The 27,919-nt window shown below is 42.8% G+C and overlaps 1 protein-coding gene and 2 long non-coding RNA genes across 4 annotated transcripts; 1 reads left to right on the top strand and 2 right to left on the bottom strand.

Moving 5' to 3' along the window:
• On the top strand, positions 1-26,970 carry dnaja2a (DnaJ heat shock protein family (Hsp40) member A2a). Of its 2 annotated transcripts, none has more exons than XM_060072292.1 (9): positions 1-172; positions 1,503-1,562; positions 10,301-10,530; positions 10,608-10,688; positions 10,838-10,971; positions 11,046-11,242; positions 20,157-20,301; positions 24,916-25,043; positions 25,856-26,970. In XM_060072292.1, exons 1-9 carry the CDS (start codon positions 95-97, stop codon positions 26,042-26,044), a joined length of 1,242 nt encoding a protein of 413 aa, XP_059928275.1. In that variant the 5' UTR covers positions 1-94; the 3' UTR covers positions 26,045-26,970. The 2 variants fall into 2 exon arrangements, with proteins under 2 accessions (XP_059928275.1, XP_059928276.1); XM_060072293.1 differs by lacking the exon at positions 25,856-26,970 and adding an exon at positions 25,568-25,594 and having other exon boundaries at positions 13-172; positions 24,916-25,070.
• On the bottom strand, positions 8,968-10,307 carry LOC132472599 (uncharacterized). Its single transcript, XR_009529114.1, has 2 exons — positions 10,198-10,307; positions 8,968-10,071 (listed from the first exon to the last, which is right to left on the bottom strand). It is a non-coding gene; the product is annotated as an uncharacterized LOC132472599 (long non-coding RNA).
• LOC132472595 (uncharacterized) lies at positions 19,189-21,620 on the bottom strand. The gene is made up of 2 exons (XR_009529111.1): positions 20,548-21,620; positions 19,189-20,486 (listed from the first exon to the last, which is right to left on the bottom strand). It is a non-coding gene; the product is annotated as an uncharacterized LOC132472595 (long non-coding RNA).
• Positions 26,971-27,919: the final 949 nt, after the last annotated feature.

A 27,919-nucleotide genomic window follows, 5' to 3' on the forward strand; every position in this document is an offset into this window, starting at 1 on the left:
GACGGAAGCTGACAGCGTGGAGAAGAAGAGTTTTTCCACCGGCTCTTTTCTTTCACCTCCGCCTCCCCGCTGAACGTCCATCTCGAGTCAAACGATGGCGAATGTGGTGGATACCAAGCTGTACGACATCCTCGGCGTCACCCCGACGGCCACCGAGAACGAACTGAAGAAGGTAAAGCACCGGGCGTCCAAAAATCAGATTAACTCAACTCATCTGGGTTATGTTTCGGTGGGAACCAGGAAGTGCGTTGCTATGCGTACCTAGCTAGCGTTAGCCGCTAAAGTTAGCCACGACGTGGGCTAGCTGGCCTACTGTTTCAAATCATCATCTCGATAGTGTTGGGGTTTGTCCTTCTATCGCTCAAGAAAATAAGGGCAGCTGAAATGAGTTGATACCTTTTTGTCTTGAGATATATATATATAAATTGATGAGCTACACAAGTCACTTTAAGTTAGCTCATTCAGTTAGCTCACGCAGTCGAGGCTCCCGGGTTGAGGCACCACTTAACACGCTGTCTTACATGATGTCACACACAGCCTGTCTTACATGATGTCACACACAGCCTGTCTTACATGATGTCACCCACAGCCTGTCCTACATGATGTCACCCACAGCCTGTCCTACATGATGTCACCCACAGCCTGTCCTACATGATGTCACCCACAGCCTGTCCTACATGATGTCACCCACAGCCTGTCCTACATGATGTCACAGACAGCCTGTCCGACATGATGTCACAGACAGCCTGTCCTACATGATGTCACAGACAGCCTGTCCTACATGATGTCACAGACAGCCTGTCCTACATGATGTCACAGACAGCCTGTCCTACATGATGTCACAGACAGCCTGTCCTACATGATGTCACAGACAGCCTGTCCTACATGATGTCACAGACTGCTTGTCTTACATGATGTCACAGACAGCCTGTCTTACATGATGTCACAGACCGCCTGTCTTATATGATGTCACAGACCGCCTGTCTTATATGATGTCACAGACCGCCTGTCTTATATGATGTCACAGACCGCCTGTCTTATATGATGTCACAGACCGCCTGTCTTACATGATGTCACAGACGGCCTGTCTTCCAGCATGTCACAGACAGCCTGTCTTATATGATATCACAAACAGCCTGTCCTATATGTTATCAGTCACAAACAGCCTGTCTTATATGATATCAGTTACAGCCTGTATTGCATAGCTTCACACAACGCCTGAGGTCTTTAATAACCTTAAACAATGTGTTGATTGTGAGGTGGTAAGATTATGGCATGGCTGTAGATGAAGCACTCATTACCAACCAACTCATTATTGCAAAGGTCCAGTTCTACCCTGATATACATGTTTCTTTAAACTCCACTCATTACCAGGGTCCGGTTATAACCTGACATACATGTTGGTTTAAACTCCACTCATTACCAGGGTCTGGTAAACCTCTGGTTTATCTCCATCTGAATTGCTAACTTTTGGTGCTTCCTTCTTGTTTGGCGTATTCCAGGCTTATCGGAAATTGGCAAAAGAATACCACCCAGACAAGAACCCCAATGCTGGTGATAAGGTAACACTAATGTATATATATATATATATTATTTATAAGTGTATATAATGTATCTCCCACATTATCTATCTTTTCTTTGTCGCTATGATGTGATTGATGCATGTGCACTCTCGCCCTTTGTTTAACCCTAGCTGTTGGCATCTAACCTTAGCTGTTGGTATCTAACCCAAGCTCTTGGTTTCTAACCCAAGCTCTTGGTATTTAACCTGTGGATTTATTTAAACTGTAATATAAATTAGTTTTTCAACAAGGTTAGGCATGGATTTTCCTTCACAGGGGATTTTAATGTTAAGACCTAAAAAGGAAATGGTTTTATCAATACTTTAGTGATAGACCTGTATATGTTTTGAGTATTTTCAGAAGGTTTATTTGAAGAAGAGAAAAAATAATAATGAAGATCTGCTGTAATGATGGTCAGCCGTTTATTATGGTCAGTAAACTGGGCCACTGACTTACAATAACCCTCATCTCATATTTATTAATATGGTTTCAACCTTTTGCATTGATTGTGTCTCTCCATTACGTGACAGTTGGGGTCGTTGACTTTAAAGGGCTCATGTAATGCCGCCAGGTGTGGGTGTGATTAGCTGGTACAAGCCGTTTGGGTAGTAATAGTGACGTCACAAGTTGGCGTGTCCACCTAGATGTACGATGGATAGATCAGTTTACCACCCTACCAAGTGGACTGTAGCAAACGTTGCTCATCTATCCTTCATATATCTGGGTGAAAACGCCCTTTGGGATGCAGTGTTTCCCACAGACCAAGGACCGATGTGTGGTGCGCGGGGGGGGGGCGGGGGTGACGCGGCACGGCGGCGTCAGCGCACGAGTTTAGTTTTTACCTGAACTTTTGATTCTGTGACATTCAAGGAATGAATTGCAACAGACAACTAAAACTGGAGGTTTTTATTTCAAGTACAAATAAACTCAAGACCTACCTGAACCAATATTTAACTATTTTAGGAAAAATAAAATAAATAGTAGGGGATGCTCGAATATTCGGCCAACCGAAAATGTTCGGCCGAAAATGGCCCAAAACATAATGTTCGGTTTCGGCCGAAGGAGTAAATAGCCGAAAATAATACACAGAACATTTTTATTTTTGATTAAAAATAAATAAAAATGTTTCACTCTTATTTAAAGGCCCACTATGCAACTTTTTTAGCCAAAATTACATTAAGTATGCAGGTTGAGAGTTATGCTGATGGTTCTGCATCCATTTCTGGGTCGATTGGTGGGTGTGTCATTTTCCCATGTCGCCTCTACAGTGAAAAAGCGCATATGCAACTTGATCTGCTCGGACCGGGACATTCCGGATGTGAGGCAGCGGAAGTATCCTCGAAAATCAGATTGTAGTTTCGAAAATGCTTTACGGCACAGACACACACCCAAACATGGCACCGGCTAGATATAAACAGCCAGTTGCGAGGCAATTGTTGCATTCATCATGGATCAATCGACTGATAAGGAACCCAAGAGGCGACTGTCGGTGGAACAAAAGAAGAAGGGACCAGAAAAGAGATCAGACACGAGTGAAAGGGGAACTATACAACTTTTTTGGCTTGATTTACCTTAATATAACAGGCTAGGAGTCATTGCGATGGTTCCATTATACATTTTTGTTCGATTGTTCGTTGTTTCAACTCCCCCTTGCGCATCTTGGCGGAGAAAAGGAATATGTTTCTGCCGGCGACCCGCCGCCCACTCTCGCGGGAGTCTCGGGTCTCGCGAAGTAACGAATTGCTTTACGGCACAGACCCCCAAACACGGAACCGGCTCGATATAAACACAAGTAATTAAGGGATTGTTACATTCATCATAGATCAGCCGACTAAAAAGAGACAGAGAAACCCAATGTCGGAGGAACAGAAGAAGAGAAAAGGGAGACTGACCGACAGAGAGGCCAGACACGAGTAAACGTTGGGCAAGCTTTTCAGGAATAGCGTGAACTGAAAGAAAAAGACTGCAAATCAGACTGACTCCGACTTGGCCGTGTTGCTTTTGAAATTGAAAGTACTTTGGGTGCTTTGGGTGAACTTTGTCCTCGTGGTATTCTTGATGTTGATAGTCTCTGTACACATGTGTTTGATCAAACCATTTTGTTGTGAGCCCTGTAAAAATTGTTTTCTCGACCGTTTTGTTGTGAGCCCTGTATGTTTCTAGCTTGCTTGGTTGCAACCATATAAACACCTTTGTTTCCATTGGTGTTTTGCTGTTCGTCCGTCTCGTCCCCCTGATATAGACTGAATCCCCGAATCCAGGTTCTTGTTTATTTAGATTATTATGTTGGCCAACACTCTCACACTGATTGTTCTGTTCAACCTAAGATAAAACAATTATAATTTAGGATATAAATTCTCCCCGTCAACTATAAAAAAGGATGGCTTTATGTTTATTGCAATACAAATACACCATTTTAAAAATGTATAACCTTGCCTACACTTCATGAACATTTACTTCGGACATGGCTCCACGCATTCGCCGGCTTCTTTGAAAACAAATGCACATGGCTCGCGTAGAAGTGCATGGGGAAGGGTCGTCAACGAGTTGTTACGACAGTGTTGTAAAATATCTACTACGAAGCTGTAGGGGGTGCTGTGTAGAGAAATGTGCGTGCCAAAACCAAGAAAACAGCGAAGAAATTCCCGAAGTTGCATAGTGGGCCTTTAAATGTACATTGTTCTTAGATTCTTGCTATAAGGTCTGCTGGAATGTTAGAAAACGTTCAGTATTAAATAAATATTTTGTATCAAATTTGTAATTGATTTTTTTCATTGAAAAGCAAGACAAAAAAAGTTTATAAAGGACATTTAATTGTTTGATTTATGCAATGGTGAAGAATTAAAGCAAAATAAATGAAAAACAGCCAAAGCCGTGTTCGGTTTCGGCTTTCGGCCAACTGTTTCAGTATATTCGGTTTCGGCCAAGAATTTTCATTTCGGTGCATCCCTAACAAATAGTAACAATAAACTACTAGGTACAACAAGGCAACTAACTAAAATAATGAAATTGCATTAGCCTAATGTGCAAAGCTTGCATGCCCCATCAGAACAGACTGTTCAACTTCATTTCAGACTAAGCTAACTACCTCCTCAAGCTGCTCCGTCTCGTCTGGACGAGGCCTTTTTTGGCGCAGAAAAAACTTTTCAATACTCATCTGGATTAAAGCAACAAACATTCAGAGTCAGAATAAAATAATATTAAGAATAGAATGTAATAAATGTTTTCTATTCTTTTTGATATGGGCACCGTATAGGCCTATCTAAACGAACCGCATTTCATCTTAATCGCAGTGTTCGCTGCGTTACCAACAACGTTGTCTATGATGACGGGTGCGGGATGTTCATTATCAATAACGTTGAGTTCATAAAGCTAATATTACCTTTTCTGAGTTAACAAAAAATTTGGGCAGGTGTGTTATATATATGTATGTGTATGTGTGTGTGTGTGTGTGTGTGTGTGTGTGTGTGTGTGTGTGTGTGTGTGTGTGTGTGTGTGTGTGTGTGTGTGTGTGTGTGTGTGTGTGTGTGTGTGTGTGTGTGTGTGTGTGTGTGTGTGTGTGTGTGTGGATATGGATATATGTTATTCTTAATATTTATTTATTTGTGTATGTATATCTGGAGTTCGTGACAAAAATAATTTCCCTCTGGGATTATTAAAGTATTTATCTATCTATCTATCTTAGACCACAGTAACCTTTGGTTACTGCAAATGTCGCCGACCGTCTTCTCTGTGCCAAATATATTTCTCCATTGACCTCAAGCATTGCGTGTGGACAGGAGGAGCGGGCAAATCAGCCGTCAGTGAGTGTGCATGTATCTTCAGTGTGTATTAGGGGTGTGACGATACACTCGACTCACGAGACGAGACACGATATTGGGTTCACGAGAAGGAGACGAGACGAGATTTTAAGAAAACTATGACAAAATATATGACTGGACCAACAGACTTTTATTTAACCGAGTTGCACATACATTTTTAAATGTTTTATTATAACTCTTTACATGCATGAAATTGAAAATAACATTTATAAAAGTTAAAGTAAAATAAATTAAATATTTCTCTTTTTTTCAAGTGCAAACAATATTATGTGCAAAACCAAATCAAAGTACCCAAAATGCTGCCAAACAAATGATTTAAAAGTGGCGGGGGCATCTTCGACGGTAGTACGGGTATTTTCCGACGTCATACTGGCTGTCTTTAGCTGTGTTCGAAATCGTTCCCTATACGCTCACTCACTATTCCCTGTGTTCATGATATAGTGCACTGCATAGGGAACGAACAAACAAGAATTCGGACACTACGCTGAACATTTCTAAACGTCATTTGCGTCAGTAAATGCGCCGGGTATTTGTGTGACGTAGACAGATGTGCCCACATCATGTAAACAAACCGGGAACTCACGAGGAAAGCTGGAGGTTATATTGATGATGAATGTTACATTTCCTTGTTCAAGTTTTTTTAATTAATTTTGAATGTTAAATATTCTATGTTAAATCCCAAATAAATTGTTGACATTTCTAAACGAAAGCCAGAGACTATCATTAAATGTATTCGTTTTCGCGGTTATTCAGCTTCTTCTCCTCCGGAAAAACACGACAGCATTGCATTGTTGTATACGGGAGTAACATGTAGTGTACATCACATGTACACTAAAATTTGGGGTATTTTTAGTGCACTATATACTGCATGAAATTAACCACTGAGAATTCGAACACCACTATAAAATGGCGAGCACCCTATATAGTTGACTATAGCCGTGATAGGGAACGATTTCGAACACAGCTTATGGCTGCTTCCCCTCCTTCTCCTCCTCTTCTTCTTCTTTTCCTTCTCCTTTAGGTTCTGACAGGCTAGACGTAGCAAAGGCGCATTACTGCCCCCACAGGCCACAAATAGAAGTTTGGATAGCTCACAAATCTCGCGAGACAGATTTTTAACGCGACGGGTATTTGGTTATTTCTGGCCTAGGTTATTTCCAATAGCCTAGGCCAGAGTCCTGCATGGGTCCATTTTTTGAGATCCGCACCCGCAATGTCCAGCACCAGATCCGCCACCCAAGACATTTTTTTATATATATACCTTCTTTTCTCTTTTCTAGTCAAGCTATAAACAAAAAAAAGTGCCAAGTTTTGGATTGGTTGGTTTCACAAAACATTTCTGCAATACTTGGACACAAGATTTAAAACAGTATTTTTCTTCTACACTAAAATCTAAATAAATAGATCACCTCACTCTCACTCTCACCCATGATAATATCAAAATGAAATCCGCACCCTCCCGGACCTGTTGACATTTGGCCCGTTACCCAACGTATTTGGCCCGTTACCTGGCGTAAAACAAAACTTCATATTCACCATGATATCTATAAAGAGAGCCTTCGTGCCTACAATTTAGACTTAAAAAATGCTAGAGAAACATTTTTCTCCAATATCATTAAAACCAACACTAATAATGCAAAAATCCTATTTGCAACTGTTGACAGACTGACCAACCCCCCAACAGAAATTCCACCTGATCTCCATTCCACGCAGAAATGCAATGAGTTTGCAGCTTTTTATATTGATAAAATTGAAGGCATCAGACGCGCCATCAATATCTCCACTTCAAACAAAAATGTTGGACTACCACCCTGTTCAGGCAAAAATTACGTGGCAAGGATGGCATACTTTAATGTTATAGACTCTCAAAATCTTGTGGAAACTTTGACACAACTAAAGCCATCCACCTGTTGCCTTGATACTATACCTACCAACCTCTTTAAGAATGTTTTCGACTGCCTAGCAGTAGACATATTGCAGATAGTTAACAACTCTCTCCAGTCAGGCAATTTCCCAAAAGCTTTGAAAACTGCAGTTATTAAACCCCTTTTAAAAAAGCGGAGCCTAGATGCCTCTATTATTAACAACTACAGACCAATATCGAATCTACCCTTCATAAGTAAAATCATTGAGAAAGTTGTCCTCCAGCAACTAAATCACTTCCTGGCATCAACTGGTTGCTATGACACCTTTCCAATCAGGATTTCGACCCCTACACAGCACTGAGACCGCCCTTATTAAAGTTGTAAACGACATCCGTCTTAACACAGACTCTGGCAAAACCTCAATACTAATGCTACTTGACCTCAGTGCTGCATTCGACACTGTAGACCATACATTACTTCTGGAAAGGTTAGAAAACTGGGTGGGGCTTTCAGGCACTGTCTTAAATTGGTTCAGGTCCTACCTACAAAATAGGAACTACTTTGTTTCCTTTGGCGACTTTGTATCAGAATCAACCAACGTGACCTGTGGAGTCCCACAAGGTTCGATCTTAGGACCCTCTTTATTCAACATCTACATGCTCCCACTAGGGCAAATCATGCAAAATAACAATATTGACCATCATTGCTATGCTGATGACACGCAAATCTATGTATCGCTATCACCAAATGACTATCGGCCCATAGATCTGCTGTGCCAGTGCATTGAGCAAGTGAAGGAATGGATGTGCCGAAATTTCCTTCAACTAAATGAGGACAAAACAGAGAATTGTATTTGGTTCTAAAACAGAAAGGCTTAAAGTAACCCAACACCTTCACTCTCCGTCCCTGAAAACCTCAATCAAAGCCAGAAATCTAGGGGTTATCATGGATTCAGATTTACATTTTGACAGTCACATCAAATCAGTTACAAAATCGGCATACTATCACCTTAAAAATGTAGCAAGACTTAGAGGGCTCATGTCCACCGAAGACTTACAAAAACTTGTACATGCCTTTATCACTAGTAAGCTTGATTACTGCAATGGTCTCCTTACAGGTCTCCCAAAACAAACTCTGAGGAAGCTTCAGCTTGTTCAGAATGCTGCTGCTAGAGTTCTAACAAAGACCAAAAGATTTGATCATATTACACCAATTCTGAAATCGTTACATTGGCTTCCTGTAAGTCAGAGAATTGATTTTAAAATCATGTTGCTTACCTATAAATCCCTACATGGTTTAGGCCCAAAATATTTAACTGATATGCTTCCACTACATCAGCCTTTTAGACCCCTAAGAAGCTCCGAGACCAATCTGTTAATTATCCCCAGAGTAAACACAAAACATGGGAAAGCAGGATTTAGTTACTACGCAACAAATAGCTGGAATAAACTCCCAGAGGATTTAAGACTTGCCCCAACTCTGAGCACCTTTAAAACAAGACTGAAGACTTTTATGTTTGCTATAGCTTTCTGCTAAACAACTTTGCCTTTATTTTCTATTTTAATACTAAAATGCCTTTTTAACTTTCTATTTTTGCATATGTTTTTCTTTTACTTGCCTATTATTTTATTTTATTGTATGACACTGTTTATATGTGAAGCACTTTGAGTCTGCCTTGTGTATGAAAAGTGCTATATAAATAAAGTTGCCTTGCCTTGCCTTTCTTACACACAACCGGACTTGTTCATTACTTCACTAAACTGACACGCACACTACCTTCTCTGCTCTGCTCGCTCGTCCACTCACTCGCTGACGACAAACCAACACACTTGCACATGCACACAGAGCCAGTGATATGCGTACGAGATAGGCCTACTTTCTCGTGAGCACCAGATACTTTCTCGTGCTCACGAGAAACGTTAAAAAAATATATTTTAAACCACGTCCCTGTTATGGTTTCCGCACTTTTCTATTGTGACAATAATACAATCAAATAAAGTTAATTTTTTTTAAATGCATTACCTTATTATTATAGTGAGGACTCATAAATACATACTGTTAGGGAAATCTGTTTATGTTTTAATACTCGTTTCTGGAATTTATTTTTTAAATATATATCGGCATTTTTAATCAACATATATTTGTATCGGCCATAAAAATCCTTTATCGGTCGGGCTCTAGTTGCACTGGTATTTACTGATCAAGAAAGGTCCTGTTATCCAGTAACCGCCTGCAACTTTAGTGTAGTGACGAGGAGAAAATTATTGAAACGTTGACATCAAATTGACAATTCCGCCTTTGCTAAGCCCCTGTGGTTACGGTTGCTATGCCTGTGAAGCGCCCGGCCTGTCAGTATTGCGTTTTAATTGATGTCTTTGAGATATTCCAGCGAGATACACACATTTCCAGGATAATAGTTCTGAATTTCAGAATTATTGTGCATAAAGGGCATTAAGATGGTCCAAAGCATCAGGTACCAGATTCCATTCTCTCTGGACATGTTTCCTGTTTCTAGAATTGGTCATAGCTCAAAGGTCGTTCTAGGAAGCGCCTTAGCCAAGGGTCAATTGGGTCGAAAACTGTGCCTTTGAGTTGAGCTTTTATTTTATTTACACTAGGGCTGAAGAACCGGCCAGGTCCAGTCCGGAACCCATCTGGTCACCTGATAAACTAACCCTATAAAACAGTAGTTAAACTAACCCTTTAACACAATAGTTAAACTAACCCGTTAACACAGTAGTTAACTAACCCTATAAATCGGTAGTTAAACTAGGCCTATAAATCTGTAGTTAAACTAACCCTTTAACACACTAGTTAAACTAACTCTTTAACACAGTAGTTAAACTAAGCCTTTAACACAGTAGTTAAACTAAGCCTTTAACACAGTAGTTAAACTAAGCCTTTAACACAGTAGTTAAACTAACCCTTTAACACAGTAGTTAAACTAACCCTTTAACACAGTAGTTAAACTAAGCCCCTTCATGCATAGTAGTCTGGGTTGGTTGTTTCCGTATTCAGAATGAGTTGTACTAAATCCCCTGGTTTCTTCCAGTTCAAAGAGATCAGCTTCGCCTACGAGGTGCTCACCAACCCTGAGAAAAAGGAGCTGTACGACCGCTACGGCGAGCAAGGCCTGCGGGAGGGTGGTGGGGGCGGGGCAGGCATGGACGACATCTTCTCCCACATCTTCGGCGGTGGCCTCTTCGGCTTCATGGGGGGTCAGGGGGGTCGCTCCCGCAACGGGGGCCGGAGGAGAGGGGAGGACATGGTGCACCCCCTCAAGTAAGTCCCGGGGCATTTCTCGGCAACGCTGGTTTACCAGTACTAGTAATAGTCAACATGCTGCTCTCTTTTCACAGGGTCACCCTGGAAGACCTTTACAATGGGAAAACTACTAAACTACAACTTAGCAAGAACGTCCTCTGCAGCACTTGTAACGGGTGAGTCTTGAGGGAGCTCGGTTTCCTCTTCCTGCCAGCGGCAGCTTCCTGTGGCGGTCTGTGTATCCAGCAGTAAACTGAGGTGGGGTCACAGCACGCTCGCTACCTGCACCTTCTCCTCACATGTTGTGACGTTTATGCCGCTGCAGGCAAGGAGGCAAGACGGGGGCGGTGCAGAAGTGTGGGACCTGCCGGGGCCGAGGGATGAGGATCATGATCAGACAGCTGGCCCCCGGGATGGTCCAACAGATGCAGTCTGTGTGCACAGACTGCAACGGGGAAGGTGGGCGCGCTGACCGACACACTGAGTTCTCGGGCTCAGGAGCAGAGCCTCACCGTTTGCCCTCATGTTCCTAGGAGAGGTGATCAGTGAGAAAGACCGCTGTAAAAAGTGTGAGGGCAAGAAGGTGGTGAAGGAGGTGAAGATCCTGGAGGTGCACGTGGATAAGGGCATGAAGCACGGCCAGAAGATCACCTTCGGAGGGGAGGCAGACCAGGCCCCGGGCGTGGAGCCAGGAGACATCGTCCTGGTCCTACAGGAGAAGGAGCATGAGGTCAGTGGAGCACATCTTCTAGAACTGACCCAGCGTGTTTCATATGGTCTTCAACATGGTTATCCATGTTACCACCAACTGGATCAACTGTCTTTTAGAGAAAATAGAGTAGAATCCTATGTCTCCGTCTGGAACGGCCCCCTCTGCCTGGACCGCCTGGGTGTGTAGTCATCGTGATGACGATGGGCCATTAGTAACCTCTGACGTCACAGTGAAGGGACTCGGGCGGCGAGGGGTGTGTGGAGCTCTTTGTGTGTGTGTGTTTGTGTCACGGTTTGTGTAGCCTTTCATATACAACGCTCAATCACAACTATGATACGAAGAAAGTATCAAATAGTTAGTGAATTAATCGCATACTTACATTTTTCCGAGAAAGTATGTAAAAATTATTGAATTCAATTAAATTATGGCAGATTAATGATTCAATGAATAATAGACTTTAAAGTTCAATGCCACTTTTCTTTAAAACATGTCTTTCATTAACATAGTTTATTTTAAGATCAAATTAATAACATTTCCATCTCACTCAAGATCCAATGCATCTCAGTCGAGTGTGGCTTGAAGAGGCTGCCTGCTAGCGCCAGCTTCAGGGGCTGTGGCAGCTAGTACCTGCGAGCTTGCTACCAAATGTTTTGCGTTGAGGTGATATTTAAAGGAGCATTTCACCGGTGGAGGCATGAATATGTATTGAAATTGGGTCCTATATGTAGTCGAATAATAAAATAAAATTCAAATTTGGTGCCGTCTTGACCGAGAAAAGGCAGAAAGTGACTTTTTGGTGCTTGTGGATTGAAAACAACTCCCAGCATGCACCACGATGCACAGCTTCGCTGGCCACTCCCGCTGATCTAGATCTCCGCCTATCGGACACCTCGCTGTTCCATCTACCAAGCTGATACCGCAAGACTGCTTGAAAATCATTTCACACAACATTTCTACCGGCGTCAAGTTTTGATTTGTCGCGCCACACTTTTGCCGTGCACAGGCGAGCGCGTTCACAAGAATTTGTTGCGTGAAAAATTAGGTTGAGTTCAAATATTTGAAATTTGACGTGAATTTCGCGTGATGACAGCCAATCAGCGTTCAACAGCGTGGCCACTGAGTCACATGTGTAACGTTTAGGGTTGGGTATCGTTTGAAAATTTTCGATACCGATACCGAAACCGATACCTTTAATTCGATACGATACCTTCACGATACTTTTTCCGATACTTTATATTATGAAAACCTTATAGGATTATCGGCCAACTACTTTTCTACAATTATTATACATTGAGCACCATAATTTGTTAATAACTCTAGCACTTTGAGATTAAAAGGATACAATGACAATGAGGTCAACGGGCAAACTGGCAGTTTTATTGTGAGGGCATTTTCATATATTTCAAATGATCATATATACAACATAACATATTTTTTAATATTTTCCATCTACGTGGTTACTAATGTTAAAGTTGCAGTAACTTGTATCTATCCATTCTCAGTTAGAATTCTTATGGAGGACGATAATCATATCTGCCTTTTCTGGGAGGAGACGGGCCCTTTCCAGACTAATTGTGTCCCCAGCAGTTGAGAAAGTGCGCTCAGCTAGAGTGGAGGATGCTTGGGGACACAAGTACCTAGCACTAAGATCAAACAAAATCGGTAAAGTCTCCTTTCTCTCCAACCACCAGATTACTGTATTTGTTGAGGTCAACACATTATATAGGCTTCTATACAGCTCCAACTCGTTTCTTGTCCTCTCTGCATCAGTCCGCGTGTTGGTCCACATTACCGCTGGCGCTGATGGTTAGGGCCCTGTCTTCCTCCACAAAGAGTTCACCGAGTGCAGTCAGGGGGGTCGACCTCTTTTGTGGTGGAATCTCAAAAAAAAGCAGATGAAAGCAACAGTGCTCAGAATGACATTCAAGACAGGGGACAGTGGCATGGCATTGATATTATCACATACATAATTTTTCCTTAGCTCTTACCTAATCCACGCCATCATCTTCATTCCCTTCCAGTGATGCTTCTTCTTCCTCCTCCGCCTGGCCATCATCAGATTGATGTTCCTTTATAAATGGAAAGAGATGTGTTTATGATTACTTCCATACATAGGTCTCTATAAGATATATAGATCTTATATAAGTCTCTATAAGATATATATATATATATATATCTGTCGGCTTAATATAAACCCCTCTGAACGCGCCTGTCTCTGCAACCGCAAGCAAGCCTCTTCCTCAAGCCTTGCCCACACGGCAACATCCTGGACTTTAGCCTTAAACCGCGGACCCATAGCGGTGGCCTCTTCCAGGAACGCCCGGATCTTCGGCTCCTGTTAGAGCAAATTATAAGACTATTATTACAAGTCAGTATGTCACAAGTGCTGGCTTGGACAGATGGACCTTAGTACGAAATGAAATAGGAGATAGTCAAATGCAAAGCCAACTAACTAACAAACGGTAGTGTTTTATTTACATTATACTACAAGCACACGCCATGTTGGTGACTTTGGAAAAAAAATAATCTTTGCTCAACTAACGATCTAGTAAATTACGTTAGCTACCGTAATATTAGCTGGCACACAGCTAACCTGCTATTAGCTGGCTAATGTCTAGCGGGAAACGTACCTGTTATGTCATCGTTGCTAGCAGAAGAAGACCCAGCAGATGGAGTGTTGAAGACGGTGCAGTTGTCCAGTCTTAAATTGATGCCATGGATGATCAAATGTTTCATCATTTTGAGGTGTTCCCGGACTTGCATTTTATAATCACCAAGCAACGGTTGCATTTTACAGTATTGCTGTAAATGTTGACGAAATATAACCACGTTTTAGAACGCATCTGGCTAGCGCAAAGTTCAGTGAATTTTCCCCGCTTTCAACTCGAACGCAGTGACGAGTCTCACGTGACGTCACCCAAATAGCTTCATGCTGATTTGTCAGTCAAGTCGCCTGTATACAACAACAACGGTAGTGATTGGCTGGCTGCGATAGAGAAAAAAATAATAAATAAAAGCTTTCACGCCGTCTACTGTAAAGTATCGAAATTTGGCACAGTTTTCTCCAAAACAATTCGATACAGTACCCAACCCTAGTAACGTTACAGCCAATCAGCGTTCAACCGTCAAACTCAGTGCAGTGCAGTCCGGGGTGAACTGCAGCATGGAGGAGAAAGTGAATGTTGCCGTTTGCGACTCCCGGAACTCTATTATATAATATAATATTTGTATATATAGTATCAAGGCCAAAAGCTCTGTGCGCCTCCGGATGGCCGTAGCGCGGGGAGCTCTCATAGGGATTGGGCTTCTCGGGTTTGTTTACCGCCGTGCTATGTTTCCGGTCTTGTGTGTTCCAACGGTTTATTAGGTAATAATAATAATAATAATAGATTCAATTTATATAGCGCTTTTCTCACACTCAAAGCGCTTAGGTAGGCCTATCTAATAAATCTGTCTATTCAATACTTCATTCACTGCCTCTTCCGTGGTCATTACAATGTTATGAATATACTGCGTCGGGTCCTCCGACGTCTCTCCCTCTTCCACAAAAGGTAAAGACATGCAATGGTGGTTATCTTGTTGTGGCGCGACAAATTCGAAATTAGGCCTACCTAATAAAGCGTTTTGTTTTTTTTAATCATTGCTTTATTGGCCTAATCTGAGGAGAAATCTATGCCATAAACAGAAATATTATAGGCCTTTATTACACGGGTCTTCTCAATGACGTTGAAGCGTTCACTTGCATGGGTAGTAGTCCGGTAACTTGTCAACCCCAGCGTCTTTGGTTGCAAACAAAGACGTTCGGCAGACTATTTCTCTGCTGACCAACACTACAAATGCTGGTAACGAATTATAAATTGTAAAAAGACACACCATGTTAAGTTATTTTTTCGTTTTGGCAAGTAGCAGTGTAATAAGCAAGATAATGTAGCCTATAGAACGTCGCCGGTCATTATCGGGCTCGGGCTCATAATTAAAGTTAATGTGTCGGACCGGGCTCGGGCCGGGTCGGGCTTGATTTTCTGGGCCCGATCTAAACTCTACCCTCCATTGGTTGTATAGCGTGACTGCGGCCCACTTAAAAATAAATAAATAATAATAATAAAATGGTTAACCGTGTACACGGAAAAAAAAGGGGTCGTGTAACCGTTTTACGAGAATCCTCCCCTCTTACACTTCCTATTCACTTCAACGCATAAATGTTCATATCTTCTTCAGCTACTTGTTAGGAGCGGGAGCTATTGTTTGCATTCCCGCCACCTAGGCTGGAGTGGTGGACCGGGGATTTTTTTTTACATTTTTGTGGGAGTGACTGCTAAACATTCAGTGACGTTAATGTCGCCTGTGTTGTTTCCCTTTTCCCTCAAAACTGAATTTCACCAAAATAATGGCGAATTATTCCATTATTCCATGTGTGAATTAGGCCATATTATTTGGCAATAAACTGAGCCATTTGCAGTTTGAAATTCATGTGCATCTGTCTCATCGGAGACTGCAGACGCGCTGTCAAAATATCAACTTCTCCGATTCAAATGCGCTCATGGCTCTTAAAGGGGATGGGAGCTGGCACTCTCATTCGTTTGTTGGACGTTACGCCCAAACCACACCTACGGGTAACTAGGCTGCTTCAGACCAACCCTTTTGACACTTGCGCCGCGACGCAAGTGTCATTTATCCGCCTGTAAAATAGCGATGGCACCGTAGAACCGCCCACAAAGCTACTTGCGCTTTGCGCTTCCCACTTGCGTTTCAGACCGTTAAAATAGGGCCCATTGTGTTTTTGTTCAAAGGACGTTGAGTTTCAAATCTTAAGTTTGTATTTTTATGCATTTTATTTATCAGAACTTTAAAGGGGACATATTATGAAAACAAAACTTTCCTGGGATTTGGGGTGTTGTTTTGGATCCTACGTAGGAAGGGGGCACATTCAAGTATTACCTCTCACTTCCCCACCCCCCTGCATAGCTAAGATTTTGTGGACCAGCGGACGAGCAGCAACAGCTCCGGCGGGGTTGAGCTCGGCGGCAGCCCGGCAGCTCGGCTCCGGGAGTACAAACCCTTTCTCCGTCGGCGGCAGTTCAGCTACCGGAGTATACCCGCCGGATGTACTCCGGGAGCTGAACGGCCGCTGCTGCCGAGGCTTCAGCGGCAGTCCGGCAGCTCCAGAGGAGGGAGCTCGGCGGCAGACCGGCAGCTCAGCTCCTGGAGTAGGCAATGGAGAGACATGGCCAAAGTTCCCTTCCCCCAATTCTTCTCAACCATGGCCGAGATAACCCCCACTACGAGTCTGTATTTGTTGTGAAGTACCAGACTGAGACGTCAGACGCAGTCTTTATGATTCATAATATCATCCGAGGCGCACATAGCTTATGGCCGTGATATTAGATATAATATTATATAAATACCTTTATAATATTATAATTATATTATATAGATGTAGTGCTGCAGGAGTCCGCAAACGGCAACAATCACTTCTCCTCCATGCTGTGGTTGACTCTGACAGCTCATTGCTCAATAGGCAGCAGCTCATTTGTATTAAAGCTACAGACACCAGAAACAGCACATTCTGAAGGGACTGAAACAGAGGGGAATAGCGGTAGGTGAGATTTTATTTCCTAAAATCTATTTCCAGCAAACAGCCTTAAAAATATGTTTTCTGGAACTCGTATACTATTTTTACTTGTTGGGAAAACACCATAATATGTCTCCTTTAATATATTTAGATGTTCTTTTCTGTTGTCTTTTCTGTTGACCTCATAAATAATTACAAATAACCAATGTTAGGGAAATCTGTTTACGTTTTGTTACGTGTTTTTGGAATTTCCTTTTTAAATATATATTGGCCGATGTATCGGAATATCAGATTTTTACAACACCAAATATTTGCATCGGTATCGGCCTTAAAAATCCTTTATCGGTCGGGCTTTACTTTTGAATACGTTTGTTCAGAGTTGTGTTGTTAGTGTAGAGTAGTGTTTGCTCACCTGCTGCTGGAGCGGGGACAGGAGGCCCCAGCTACTCTTGACAGGCTCAAGTGTACCAAACAGTCTCCGTGGCAACTGGTCATTGTGAGTGATGGCAATAAAAGGAATGAATCCAGGAGGTGCCTTATGTCTGTATATAGAGCACTGTCCTTCATGTATATTTATTTATTTATATACATGTGTTTGACACATTGGGATGATAAAATGCACAAGAAGTAAAATGTGTTTTGACGTCTCTTGCATGGCCTCTCATCTACCCGTTAGGGTAATTATGGGATTGGATTGAACCCCACCTTCAAACCAAGATCACGAGGGCCCCCTTTATGTCCTCGCGTTGGGTTCAGGCAGTGGCTGACATTTTCCTCAAATTTCTGAATTGGTATTGCTCATAAAAAAAAAAAACCTCAGTTCTGCTCTGAAATCTTCTGTTCTGCTCTGAACTGTTCTGATCAGAGCGGTTAATGTAGACGATCCAAACATGAAGCTGAGATCATTCATTTAAGTAATGCGTCAGTCGATTGTAACTAGGGGTGTGAACGGTTACAAAAAATTGTAAACGGTTACACGACCCCTTTTTTTTTCGTGTACATGGTTAACCGTTTTTTTATTTTATTTTTTTAAGTGGACCGCAGTCGCGCTATACGAACAATGGAGGGTAGAGTTTAGATCGGGCCCAGAAAATCAAGCCCGACCCGGCCCGAGCCCGTGCACGTTCTGTCTGAGCCCGGCCCGACACATTAACTAATAATGAGCCCGAGCCCGGTTTCATACATGTGTAACTTTGTACACATTTGTTACTTAGGCCTACTCTGCTAAATATATATGTAGGCTAAGGGATAATGTATAGAACGCCGGTCATTATCAGGAAAATAAGCACCGACAGGGCGAACAGGACACCGACGCACAGCGGAGGTGTCTTGCTTCACCCTGAAGGGGCTTATTTTCGATAATGACCGGCGACGTTCTATAGGCTACATTATCCGCTTATTACACGGCTACTTGCCAAAACGAAAAATAACTTCACATGGTGTGTCTTTTTACAATTTATAATTCGTTACCAGCATTCGTAGTGTTGATCAGCAGAGAAATAGTCTGCAGAACGTCTTTGGTTGCTTAGCAACCAAAGACGCTGGGATGACAAGTTACCGGACTACTACCCATGCAAATGAATGGAGCCTTCCACGCCATTGAGAAGACCCGTGTAATAAAGGCCTATAATATTTCTGTTTATGGCATAGATTTCTCCTCAGATTAGGCCAATAAAGCAATGATTAAAAAAAAAAAAACGGTTTATTAGGTAGGCCTAATTTCGAATTTGTCGTGCCGCAACAAGATAACCACCATAGCATGTCTTTACCTTTTGTGGAAGAGGGAGAGACGTCGGAGGACCCAACGCAGTATATTCGTAATATTGTAATGACCACGGAAGAGGCAGTGAATGAAGTATTGAATAGACAGAGATTTATTAGATAAGCCTACCTAATAAACCGTTGGAACACACAAGACCGGAAACATAGCAACGCCGGTAAACAAACCCAGAGAAGCCCAATCCCTATGAGAGCTCCCCGCGCTACGGCCACCTGGAGGCGCACAGAGCTTTTGGCCGTGATATTATATACCATTATTTATATATATATATATATATATATATATATATATAGATAGATAGATAGATAGATAGATAGAGCTCCGGGAGTCGTAAACGGCAACATTCACTTTCTCCTCCAAGCTGCCCTCACCCTGGACTGCACTGCACTGAGTTTGACGGTTGAACGCTGATTGGCTGTTACGTTACACATGTGACTCAGTGGCCACGTTACATGACGTAGCCTATGCCCGGTGTTCAGTTACCCAACATTTATCGCATGCATTTATTAGCTCTTTAATGTTGTCCAAGTTTAACATTTGTAGCTTTATTAATCGCTAAATAAATAGTAGCCTATGTGTTATTTTTGATAAAATTATTATTATTTTTTTCGGTTTTCGTTTACAGATTTTTCCTAAAAGGTTATGATTTACTAACCGGTTACACGTGTACCCGGTCACACCCCTAATTGTAACCTGGTTACTTGGGTTAATCCAATCCTTTTCCCATGGTTCCAATAGACTAAAGGTACGGCCACACTGAACGAGTTACGCGCGTTAGAGGCGTAGAAGATCTGAAATTGTTGCATAGGTTTAGGCGCGTAGTTGCGTTACACGCGCTAAAGCAGCGCGTTAGACGCGTTTTACGCACCTAAATAACGCGCCCAACGCATTAACACGCAGAGTTCGCTTGACCCGATGTCACTGGCAGAGAGAGACGGAGCCGAGGACGCACAGAAGCAGAAAGAACATGGGACGACCAAGTCATCGTTTCAGTATGTGCTGAAACAATGAGGAGGTGGTAAAACTCACCCAGCTGTGAGCACCTACGGAGGATGGCATGCACTAGAGTTTAGATTCTCTGACCGAGCCCGAGCCGACCCGCAGGCCAGGTCGGACCGCGAAGCAAGACCCCTCCGCTGCACGTCGGTGTCTTGTTCGCCTTGTTGGGGCTTATTTTCCCGATAATGACCAGCGTTCTATACATTAGCCCTTACATATATATTCAGCAGAGTAGGCCTAAGTAACAAATGTGTAACTTTTTTACGTGTAACTTGGGGCTCGGGCTCATAATTACAGTTAATGTGTTGGGCCGGGCAGGGCTCGCACAGAACGTGCACACACACATATACAGCGCAGCATTGGTGGTGATCTCAGCCATGTTTGTGGAGCAAAAGAAAAGTAGCGGGGGAAAATAAGTTTCAGGCAGGCTCATCTAGTTGCGTATGCACGTTGAACCATTTTTGTGACACAATGATAAAGCGTCAGGTTAGGCGCGTAATCTTACGAATTCGTAATCTTACGAATGCAGTAATATGATTGGCGGGAGGGAGGTGTGATGTGCTATGATGTTTCCTCTGCAGACCTACAAGCGAGAAGCCAACGACCTGCACATGACTCACCGGATCGGCCTGGTGGAGGCGCTGTGTGGCTTCCAGTTCACCCTGAAGCACCTGGACGCACGGCAGATCGTCGTCAAGTACCCAGCGGGCAAAGTCATTGAGCCAGGTAAGTCCTGAAGAAAACAGTAGGGGGCGCGGTACTCCTGAGGTAGGGCAGTAGGGGGTGGTGTATTGCTCTCCAGCCCCAGCTGCAGAGCGAATCAAATCGCCGAAGAATGGGCTAATATTATAATTTCTGAGTTAACAATAATTTTGGGCAGGGGATTCTGCGCACAGTATATCATACTAAACCTTGGTAAAACGGTCAACGACCGTCTTCTCAACGGTCAACAACCGTCTTCTCATACTAAACCTTGGTAAAACGGTCAACGACCGTCTTCTCTGTGCCAAATATCCCGCTGCTTCGGTTTTCCCTTTAATAGGCGCGTAGAGGAGTAGCGGGTGAAAGTTAGCCTACCCGCGCACCACTGGCATGAATGCTTGTCTCTGTGTGTTCGTGTGCGTATGTGTTAAGGATGTAACGTTACCGGTGTAACGGTAAACCCCGATAAAAATGTTTTAATAACAATTACCGTTTTCATTTCAAATACAATTATTATCTCGGTGGATAACCGCGCACGCGGTGTGGAAACCGTGTGCTTAAATCCTTCCCAGCTCTTCATCAGAGTCTCCTGAAGTTGCCGTGCAGGCAGACTGTGTAGCCTACAACAAAATGTTTTGAAGTTTGAATCATGGCGGAAGGAGGAGACAGCGCTCAAGACATCCATCAGCCTTCTAATAGGGATGTGCATTTCTGGCAAAAATACCATTCAATATTCACTGAGAAGGATTCGAATAATGTTCGAAAAATTGGCAATCAAGAACCCCCCACGCACGCTCGCTCGCACAATGACACAGGGAGGGGCTTTTATGATTTGTATGAAATCAATCTGTTTATTTCACCAACTGCGCCATCAACATTCAAAATTATTTCAACATGGGCTTAGGCAGATAGGCCTACATGCGCCGAACAGAGATCGCTATTTATTTATTTTACTGAACACGGTCTGCATGACTGCCTGAACAAATGTGCTGTAATTTCAACGCAAATTTAATTATATCGATATTGACGATATGGTCTCGTTTCATATTGCGTTTGAAAAAATATCGATATATTTTAAATATCGATATATCGCCCAGCCCTACTGTGAACTATTCAAAAAAATAACTTCACAGGGTGCGTCTTTTTAAATGTATTTTTTACCAGCATTCGTAGTGTTGATCAGCAGAGAAATAGTCCTCCAAAGACGTTGATGTCGCTTAGCAACCGAGGACGCTTGGGTTGATAAGTTACCGGACTTCTTGCGGAGTGTTACGATAGAAAAAACGTCAGGGACGTCCCTAGGAATTCTGGGCCCCCTGACAGAATTCAGTTATGGAGCCCCCCCCCCCTAACCCAAAAAAGAAAATCTATTTATAAAAAAAAAAAAAAAAAAAAGAATTCTATATATAGCCATTATTTTTAATGTTATATATTCATTCACATTTTATAATCATTACATTTCGGGTAATACTGGGTCAAAATTGGGTAGTCATTATCATCAGAAGAAAATTAATAACTGAATAACAACATGATAAACCTACCTACTTACCTAGGCTACTTTGTACACTAGATAGTTAATATTTAGTTACACATTTACCTGGGTTGTAGTTACTATAGACAGAAATAAGCTAATAGACTGTGACAGTGCTGCTTCTACTTAGACTGTCCTCCTTCTCCCCTTCTATTTCAACCTCACTGGTTTCTTCTGTGGGTTCATCATGGCTTGAAGAGGGCCCTGACTCTAAGATACATCATATAATTCAGAATATGTCTCATAATTATCTGAACATATTAAACAATGTTGTCAACAGTCTATTTCATTGGATTGAGCTGGGCATTACTAAATATGTATTTGTATGTTTTGATTTGCTGCATTAGCCTACAATAAAAAGCAGCTATTAATCTAAAGGTAGACTACTACTTAAAAGTCAGCTCAAATGTAAGTATCCTTTAATGTCTGCTAATACTGTAATGCAGCCAATCAAAATATTCAAAATCTGTTTACATAAATGTTATTATCATGCTGGCAAGCAGTATGGTATGTTAATCATCACATTATCTCCATTTATACCATGGTCGGGGTGAATACTCTATTCTGATTGGCTGGAGGGTGTAGGTTAAAAAGTGTTAATGTACACCTAGGAAAGACGTTGACCCTATGAAGACGCTATGGCCACGTTGCTTGGCAACGCATGCTTACGGGAGATATTAAATAGTCCGCTTAACTTGTAAAAATAATGTAGGCTTTTTGTAGATTGGTAGGCTATTGGATATCATGTGAATGGTAATGCAAACAATCTTTTCAGTTTTATCATCCAGTGCAGGCTGTAATTATTTTAGCTACAGTAGCGCTAGCTGCTAGGCTTGTTATCAGGTTGTTGGGAAAGTGTAGAGGAAGGAATACACCTTTCCAAAAAAAAAAAACTGGGTGATGAACTGTCGACCGCTTTGATCTCTTTCCTCCCCTGACAACCTGACTTCTTCATTTCACCGACCGGGATACACACAAACTGACTTTAGACTGCTAGTTTAAGACACTAGCAGTCTGCACTTGCTTCACAACGATCCGCCTGGCTGCTACTTTGCTCTGCAGTAGCGCAAGACTTGGGCTGTACCCAATAATGACAAATGAGAGGGGTGATAATAGGGTGAAGACTTTCTAATGATTTTGTAAAAATGGAGAAACAAACCATAACGAAACAAACCACCTTAATTTGATGATTTAATCCGAAAAATAAAACCTTTTCTTCTTTTTTGCATATAGTCTTAATAATACCACCAGTGTCCTCTGGGGCGCCCCCGTCAGTGCTGCGCCCCTGGAATCAATCCTAATTTACCCCCCCCAAAGGACGTCCCTGTTCTACGTGAATCCGACTATTCGTCGATCGTTGCCCATCCCTACCTTATTAGAGGACTAAGTCTGAAGTATGGGCGTTTGGGTATTTAAAAAATACTGCGATAATACCGAAAAGCAGGATAATTTTGGTCAAAATAACCATGAGGTTAAATTTTCATACCGTTAATTCCCTAGTGTGTGTGTGAGAACGAGTGTCTGGGAGAAAGACTGCTATGAGAAGTCAATTTGTAATCATTTTGTGCCGCTTTGTGTTGATTCTGTGGCGCTGCGCCACACGTTGGTCTATGTCAGTCCCTCCAGTAAAACGCGATAAAACGATCGTATAATTCAACGCATAATCAGCCTAACTCTGCATATTCATGCGGGGGCCGCATTTTTTCAAATATGCCGCACTTTCACCGCATAAATTGTCAATTTCCGTGAAAAAAGCAGCCATTTCCGCCTGTTGCCATGGGAACGTTATGGAGTGACGTTATGGAGCGACGTAATTACGCGACGTGAACGTCATGCAAACCCCGTGACGAAGGCAAGATGAAGCGGTCTAATTTGCCAACAAAGATATCTGCAAAAGACCGTGCAAAGCAGGGTTTGTTACACGACAGTGGGGGCAAATCATTTTGCACTCCGTCCAACTGCGTGTTGGACCACAGGCGGAGGTTGACGCTGGAAAGCCACTTTGCCGCAGCCAAACATGCAAGGATGGTTAAAGAGATGGACGTTGAGGGAGAGGGGATTGAGGATGAGGAATGATTGGCTATAGTCAGAGGCTACGCAGTTAGTTTTCATTTTCACAGTGGACTGTTGTAGTTTCATTCAATGAGTTGATGCAACTTTACAGTTGTAAGATTGCACTTTTTTATTACTCTTTTGGAAAGCTTCCTCTGTAAAACAGGAGTTGAAGTTGTCGCAGATTCTTTTTGTAAAGCTACAGAAGTTGTACTCAATGTTTTGTAAGTTTAAGCCATGTTTTAAGGTCTTAAATAAAACAAGATATGTACTCCAATTTACAATTAGGGCATTTAGCAGACGCTTTTATCAAAAGCGACTTACATCGTTTAATACACACATTGACACACAAGTGAACCATGCTAGGCGACAGCCAATTCCTCAGGTCAAATTGTAAATAGTAAATATTCCCAGCGCTTTGTGTGATGTAGTATGCTTGTTTATCATAGAAAGTAATTCCCGCATTTTTTGCAAGTTCCCGCAATTTCATTGCATAAAATTGCATGAATATGCCGCATATTTCATCGCATTTTTTAAGAAAACGTGCCGCATGATCAAGGATTTTTGGCCGCATAAATCACAAAAAAACGCCAAATTTTTCTGGAGGGACTGCTATGCATGGGAAACACTGAAAAGGACAGATGTACTTGACTCTACCAACGCTGTCAAGCACTAGGTGTTTTACTCCAACCGACCACCAGTGGGGGGTGTTTTACTCCAACCGACCACCAGTGGGGGGTGTTTTACTCCAACCGACCACCAGTGGGGGGTGTTTTACTCCAACCGACCACCAGTGGGGGGTGTTTTACTCCAACCGACCACCAGTGGGGGGTGTTTTACTCCAACCGACCACCAGTGGGGGGTGTTTTACTCCAACCGACCACCAGTGGGGGGCGGGCGGGCGGCAAGAGGCCTGTTTTACTCCAACCGACCACCAGTGGGGGGGGGGGGGGGGGGTTATTCCAACTGACCACCAGTGGGGGGTGTTTTACTCCAACCGACCAAAAGTGGGGATGTTTCACTCCATAAGTGTTAATGTGCCTCCATCTCCCCAGGCTCGGTGCGGGTGGTGCGGGGGGAGGGGATGCCCCAGTATCGGAACCCCTTTGAGAAGGGAGACCTCTACATCAAGTTTGACGTCCAGTTCCCCAGCAACAACTGGATCAGCCCGGAGAAGCTGACGGTAAGGGTTGGGGTTAGAGCCGCTGAGGTTAGAGGTTAAGGGTTAGAGGTTAAGGGATGGAGGTTAAGGGATGGAGGTTAAGGGATGGAGGTTAAGGGATGGAGGTTAAGGGATGGAGGTTAAGGGATGGAGTTTAAGGGATAGAGTTTAAGGGATAGAGTTTAAGGGATAGAGTTTAAGGGATAGAGTTTAAGGGATAGAGTTTAAGGGATAGAGTTTAAGGGATAGAGTTTAAGGGATAGAGTTTAAGGGATAGAGTTTAAGGGATAGAGTTTAAGGGATAGAGTTTAAGGGATAGAGTTTAAGGGATAGAGTTTAAGGGATAGAGTTTAAGGGATAGAGTTTAAGGGATAGAGTTTAAGGGATAGAGTTTAAGGGATAGAGTTTAAGGGATAGAGTTTAAGGGATAGAGTTTAAGGGATAGAGTTTAAGGGATAGAGTTTAAGGGATAGAGTTTAAGGGATAGAGTTTAAGGGATAGAGGTTAAGGGATAGAGGTTAAGGGATAGAGGTTAAGGGATAGAGGTTAAGGGATAGAGGTTAAGGGATAGAGGTTAAGGGTTAGAGGTTATGGGTTAGAGGTTATGGAGAGGCCGTTCAGATCAGAAAAAAAATTAAAAGCCTCCATATTCATTTGTTGATTAATGTCCAGGAGGAATTTAGTAAAGGTTTAGTAGTCCTCTGTACATGAGGGGTTTGATTAGTAAAGGTTTAGTAGTTCTCTGTACATGAGGGGTTTCATTAGTAAAGGTTCAGTAGGGTTAGGGGTAGCTCCGGTTCACTCTTCAGCTGACGGCGGTGTGTTCTCCTCAGGAGCTGGAGGACCTGCTGCCCTCGCGGTCCGAGGAGCCGGTGATCAGCGGCGAGACGGAGGAGGTGGACCTGCAGGACTACGACGCAGGCCAGGGCTCCTCGGGGGGCGGGCGGCGAGAGGCCTACAACGACAGCTCTGATGAGGAGGGGGGCCACCACGGCCCCGGGGTGCAGTGTGCCCACCAGTAGGACGGCCCCCGTCCCTCTCACACCCTGTGGAGAACCTGTAGGAGTTCCACCTGGAGCCAACATGTTGGTTCCTCAGACAGATTGACGAAGGTCTCCCCATGCAATCAGAAAGTGAAAGTCTAAATTAAGGGGTTTGTGAAGAGAGGTTTGTGTTCTGGGCTTAGTTTGTTTATTTATCTGTGGACTGTAAAACCCGGTCATTTATACATTGCATATGTTTATAAATGAGTCTTTGGATTCCCCCCCCCCCGATGTGACATGTGACAGCAAACGCATGTAAATCCTTCATGTGACAAAATGGACGTTTTCTTTTCTTCCACTAAATATCGTAGAAAATACAGCGAACAAGTGGGCATAATTCTAGGGTTGGACTTCCTGGACCCCCTAGACCCCCATACCATACCACCTTGACCTCATATCTCCCGCTCCACCTCCCGCTCCTCCTGCTCCTCCACCTCAACCTCCTCCCAAGGAGAAACAGGCCATCTAGAAGGCTTTTCACGTTGTGATTTGTTGTTCAACGTGACTCCGCTGAGCCGTGAGATGAAGACCAGGATGCTGGACACTCACTGGTTCAGGGTTTCATTCACTCACTTGGTTCATGGTTTCATTCACTCTCCAGCCATTGTTAGAAATTGTTTATATATCTGCTTGATTTTTACTGGTTTTCTTGGTAGGTTGTTTTTACCTGTTATTTCCTTTCTATTGTTTTAATTCAAACGTTGTGTATAATATGATGAAACTGAACAGTACTTTTTTCAGCTGCTGCGTTCACTGCTTTAGGATGTGATGACCCAGGACATTGGACACCATTCGCTGGTTAAGACTGCTTTGGTTCCTACGCTGGATTTAAACAGTGGGACACACTTTATTCAAGCTGCAAACTTATGGAAAAATAAGATTGAAGTTGTTAAATAAAATATCAAGCATAATTTTGCCGATTTTTCTACTTATTACTTTCAACATCTACATGAGACCGCTTGCTGAAAAGATGACCCTTAAATCCACTGGAGGAGCCAGAAAGCACTTTATGATACTGTTACCATATAGATATAATGTACTACTAAATTCAGATTTATTGATATTAGAAAATATATTTTTTACTTTTGAATACTTCAGTATAAAGGATGTATTGAATAATTTAGGTGCTTATTGGCCTACACATACTAATCATAAGTCAGGACGGGCTACATTTGGCTGAATTCTAAAAGGTATTAGTAATATGAAGAGCCGTTTGGGAGGCGGGAGGCAAAGGAGCTGGCTCTTGTTGGTGAGCTGATCCAAAATTCCCATCTGGTCGCGCATTGACAGTAGCGACGTGTTTACCTTCCTAATTTCCGGATTTCCCTATAGTCTCCGCTGTAAACGTCACAACGCTTTGAACTGTGGGTGATGCCGTCTCACGGAAAGGGCTCGGGTTTCGCTTCGCCTCGTGCCCACTGCCTCCGTCCGTTGACTGATCCCCATTGCGTTTGAATCAAGTGCCCCTGACTGCAGCCCGCAGATCGAGGAGGGGCTAAATGTGGAAAATTCCGCGCAGCATCATTGACTCAGACGGAAATACGAGTCCATGATACTGCGCGCTTTTCTGCCTAGAGGTAAGTTGCCGCTCTCTGTTCGTGTACATTGCTTGCTATGGGCCAGAAAAATACCTTGATACTTGCCTTTGTCAAACATTTATGGAAGCTTTTTTTTTTTTTCTTTACAGATCACAATTTCTTGCCTTGGGTTGGGTGAAAATAAAAATCAATGATGCAAAGTCTTGTCTTTGGTTTATTTGAATTAGCTAATATAATTGAGTGTACGAAATAATGTGTGTATACTAAAATAGACATTTGAAATGACAAGTTAAAAGTAGGAATGTCTCAGTCTATC

This window comes from Gadus macrocephalus, chromosome 14 (assembly GCF_031168955.1).
Source record: "Gadus macrocephalus chromosome 14, ASM3116895v1".
In the NCBI taxonomy this organism is placed as follows: domain Eukaryota; kingdom Metazoa; phylum Chordata; class Actinopteri; order Gadiformes; family Gadidae; genus Gadus; species Gadus macrocephalus.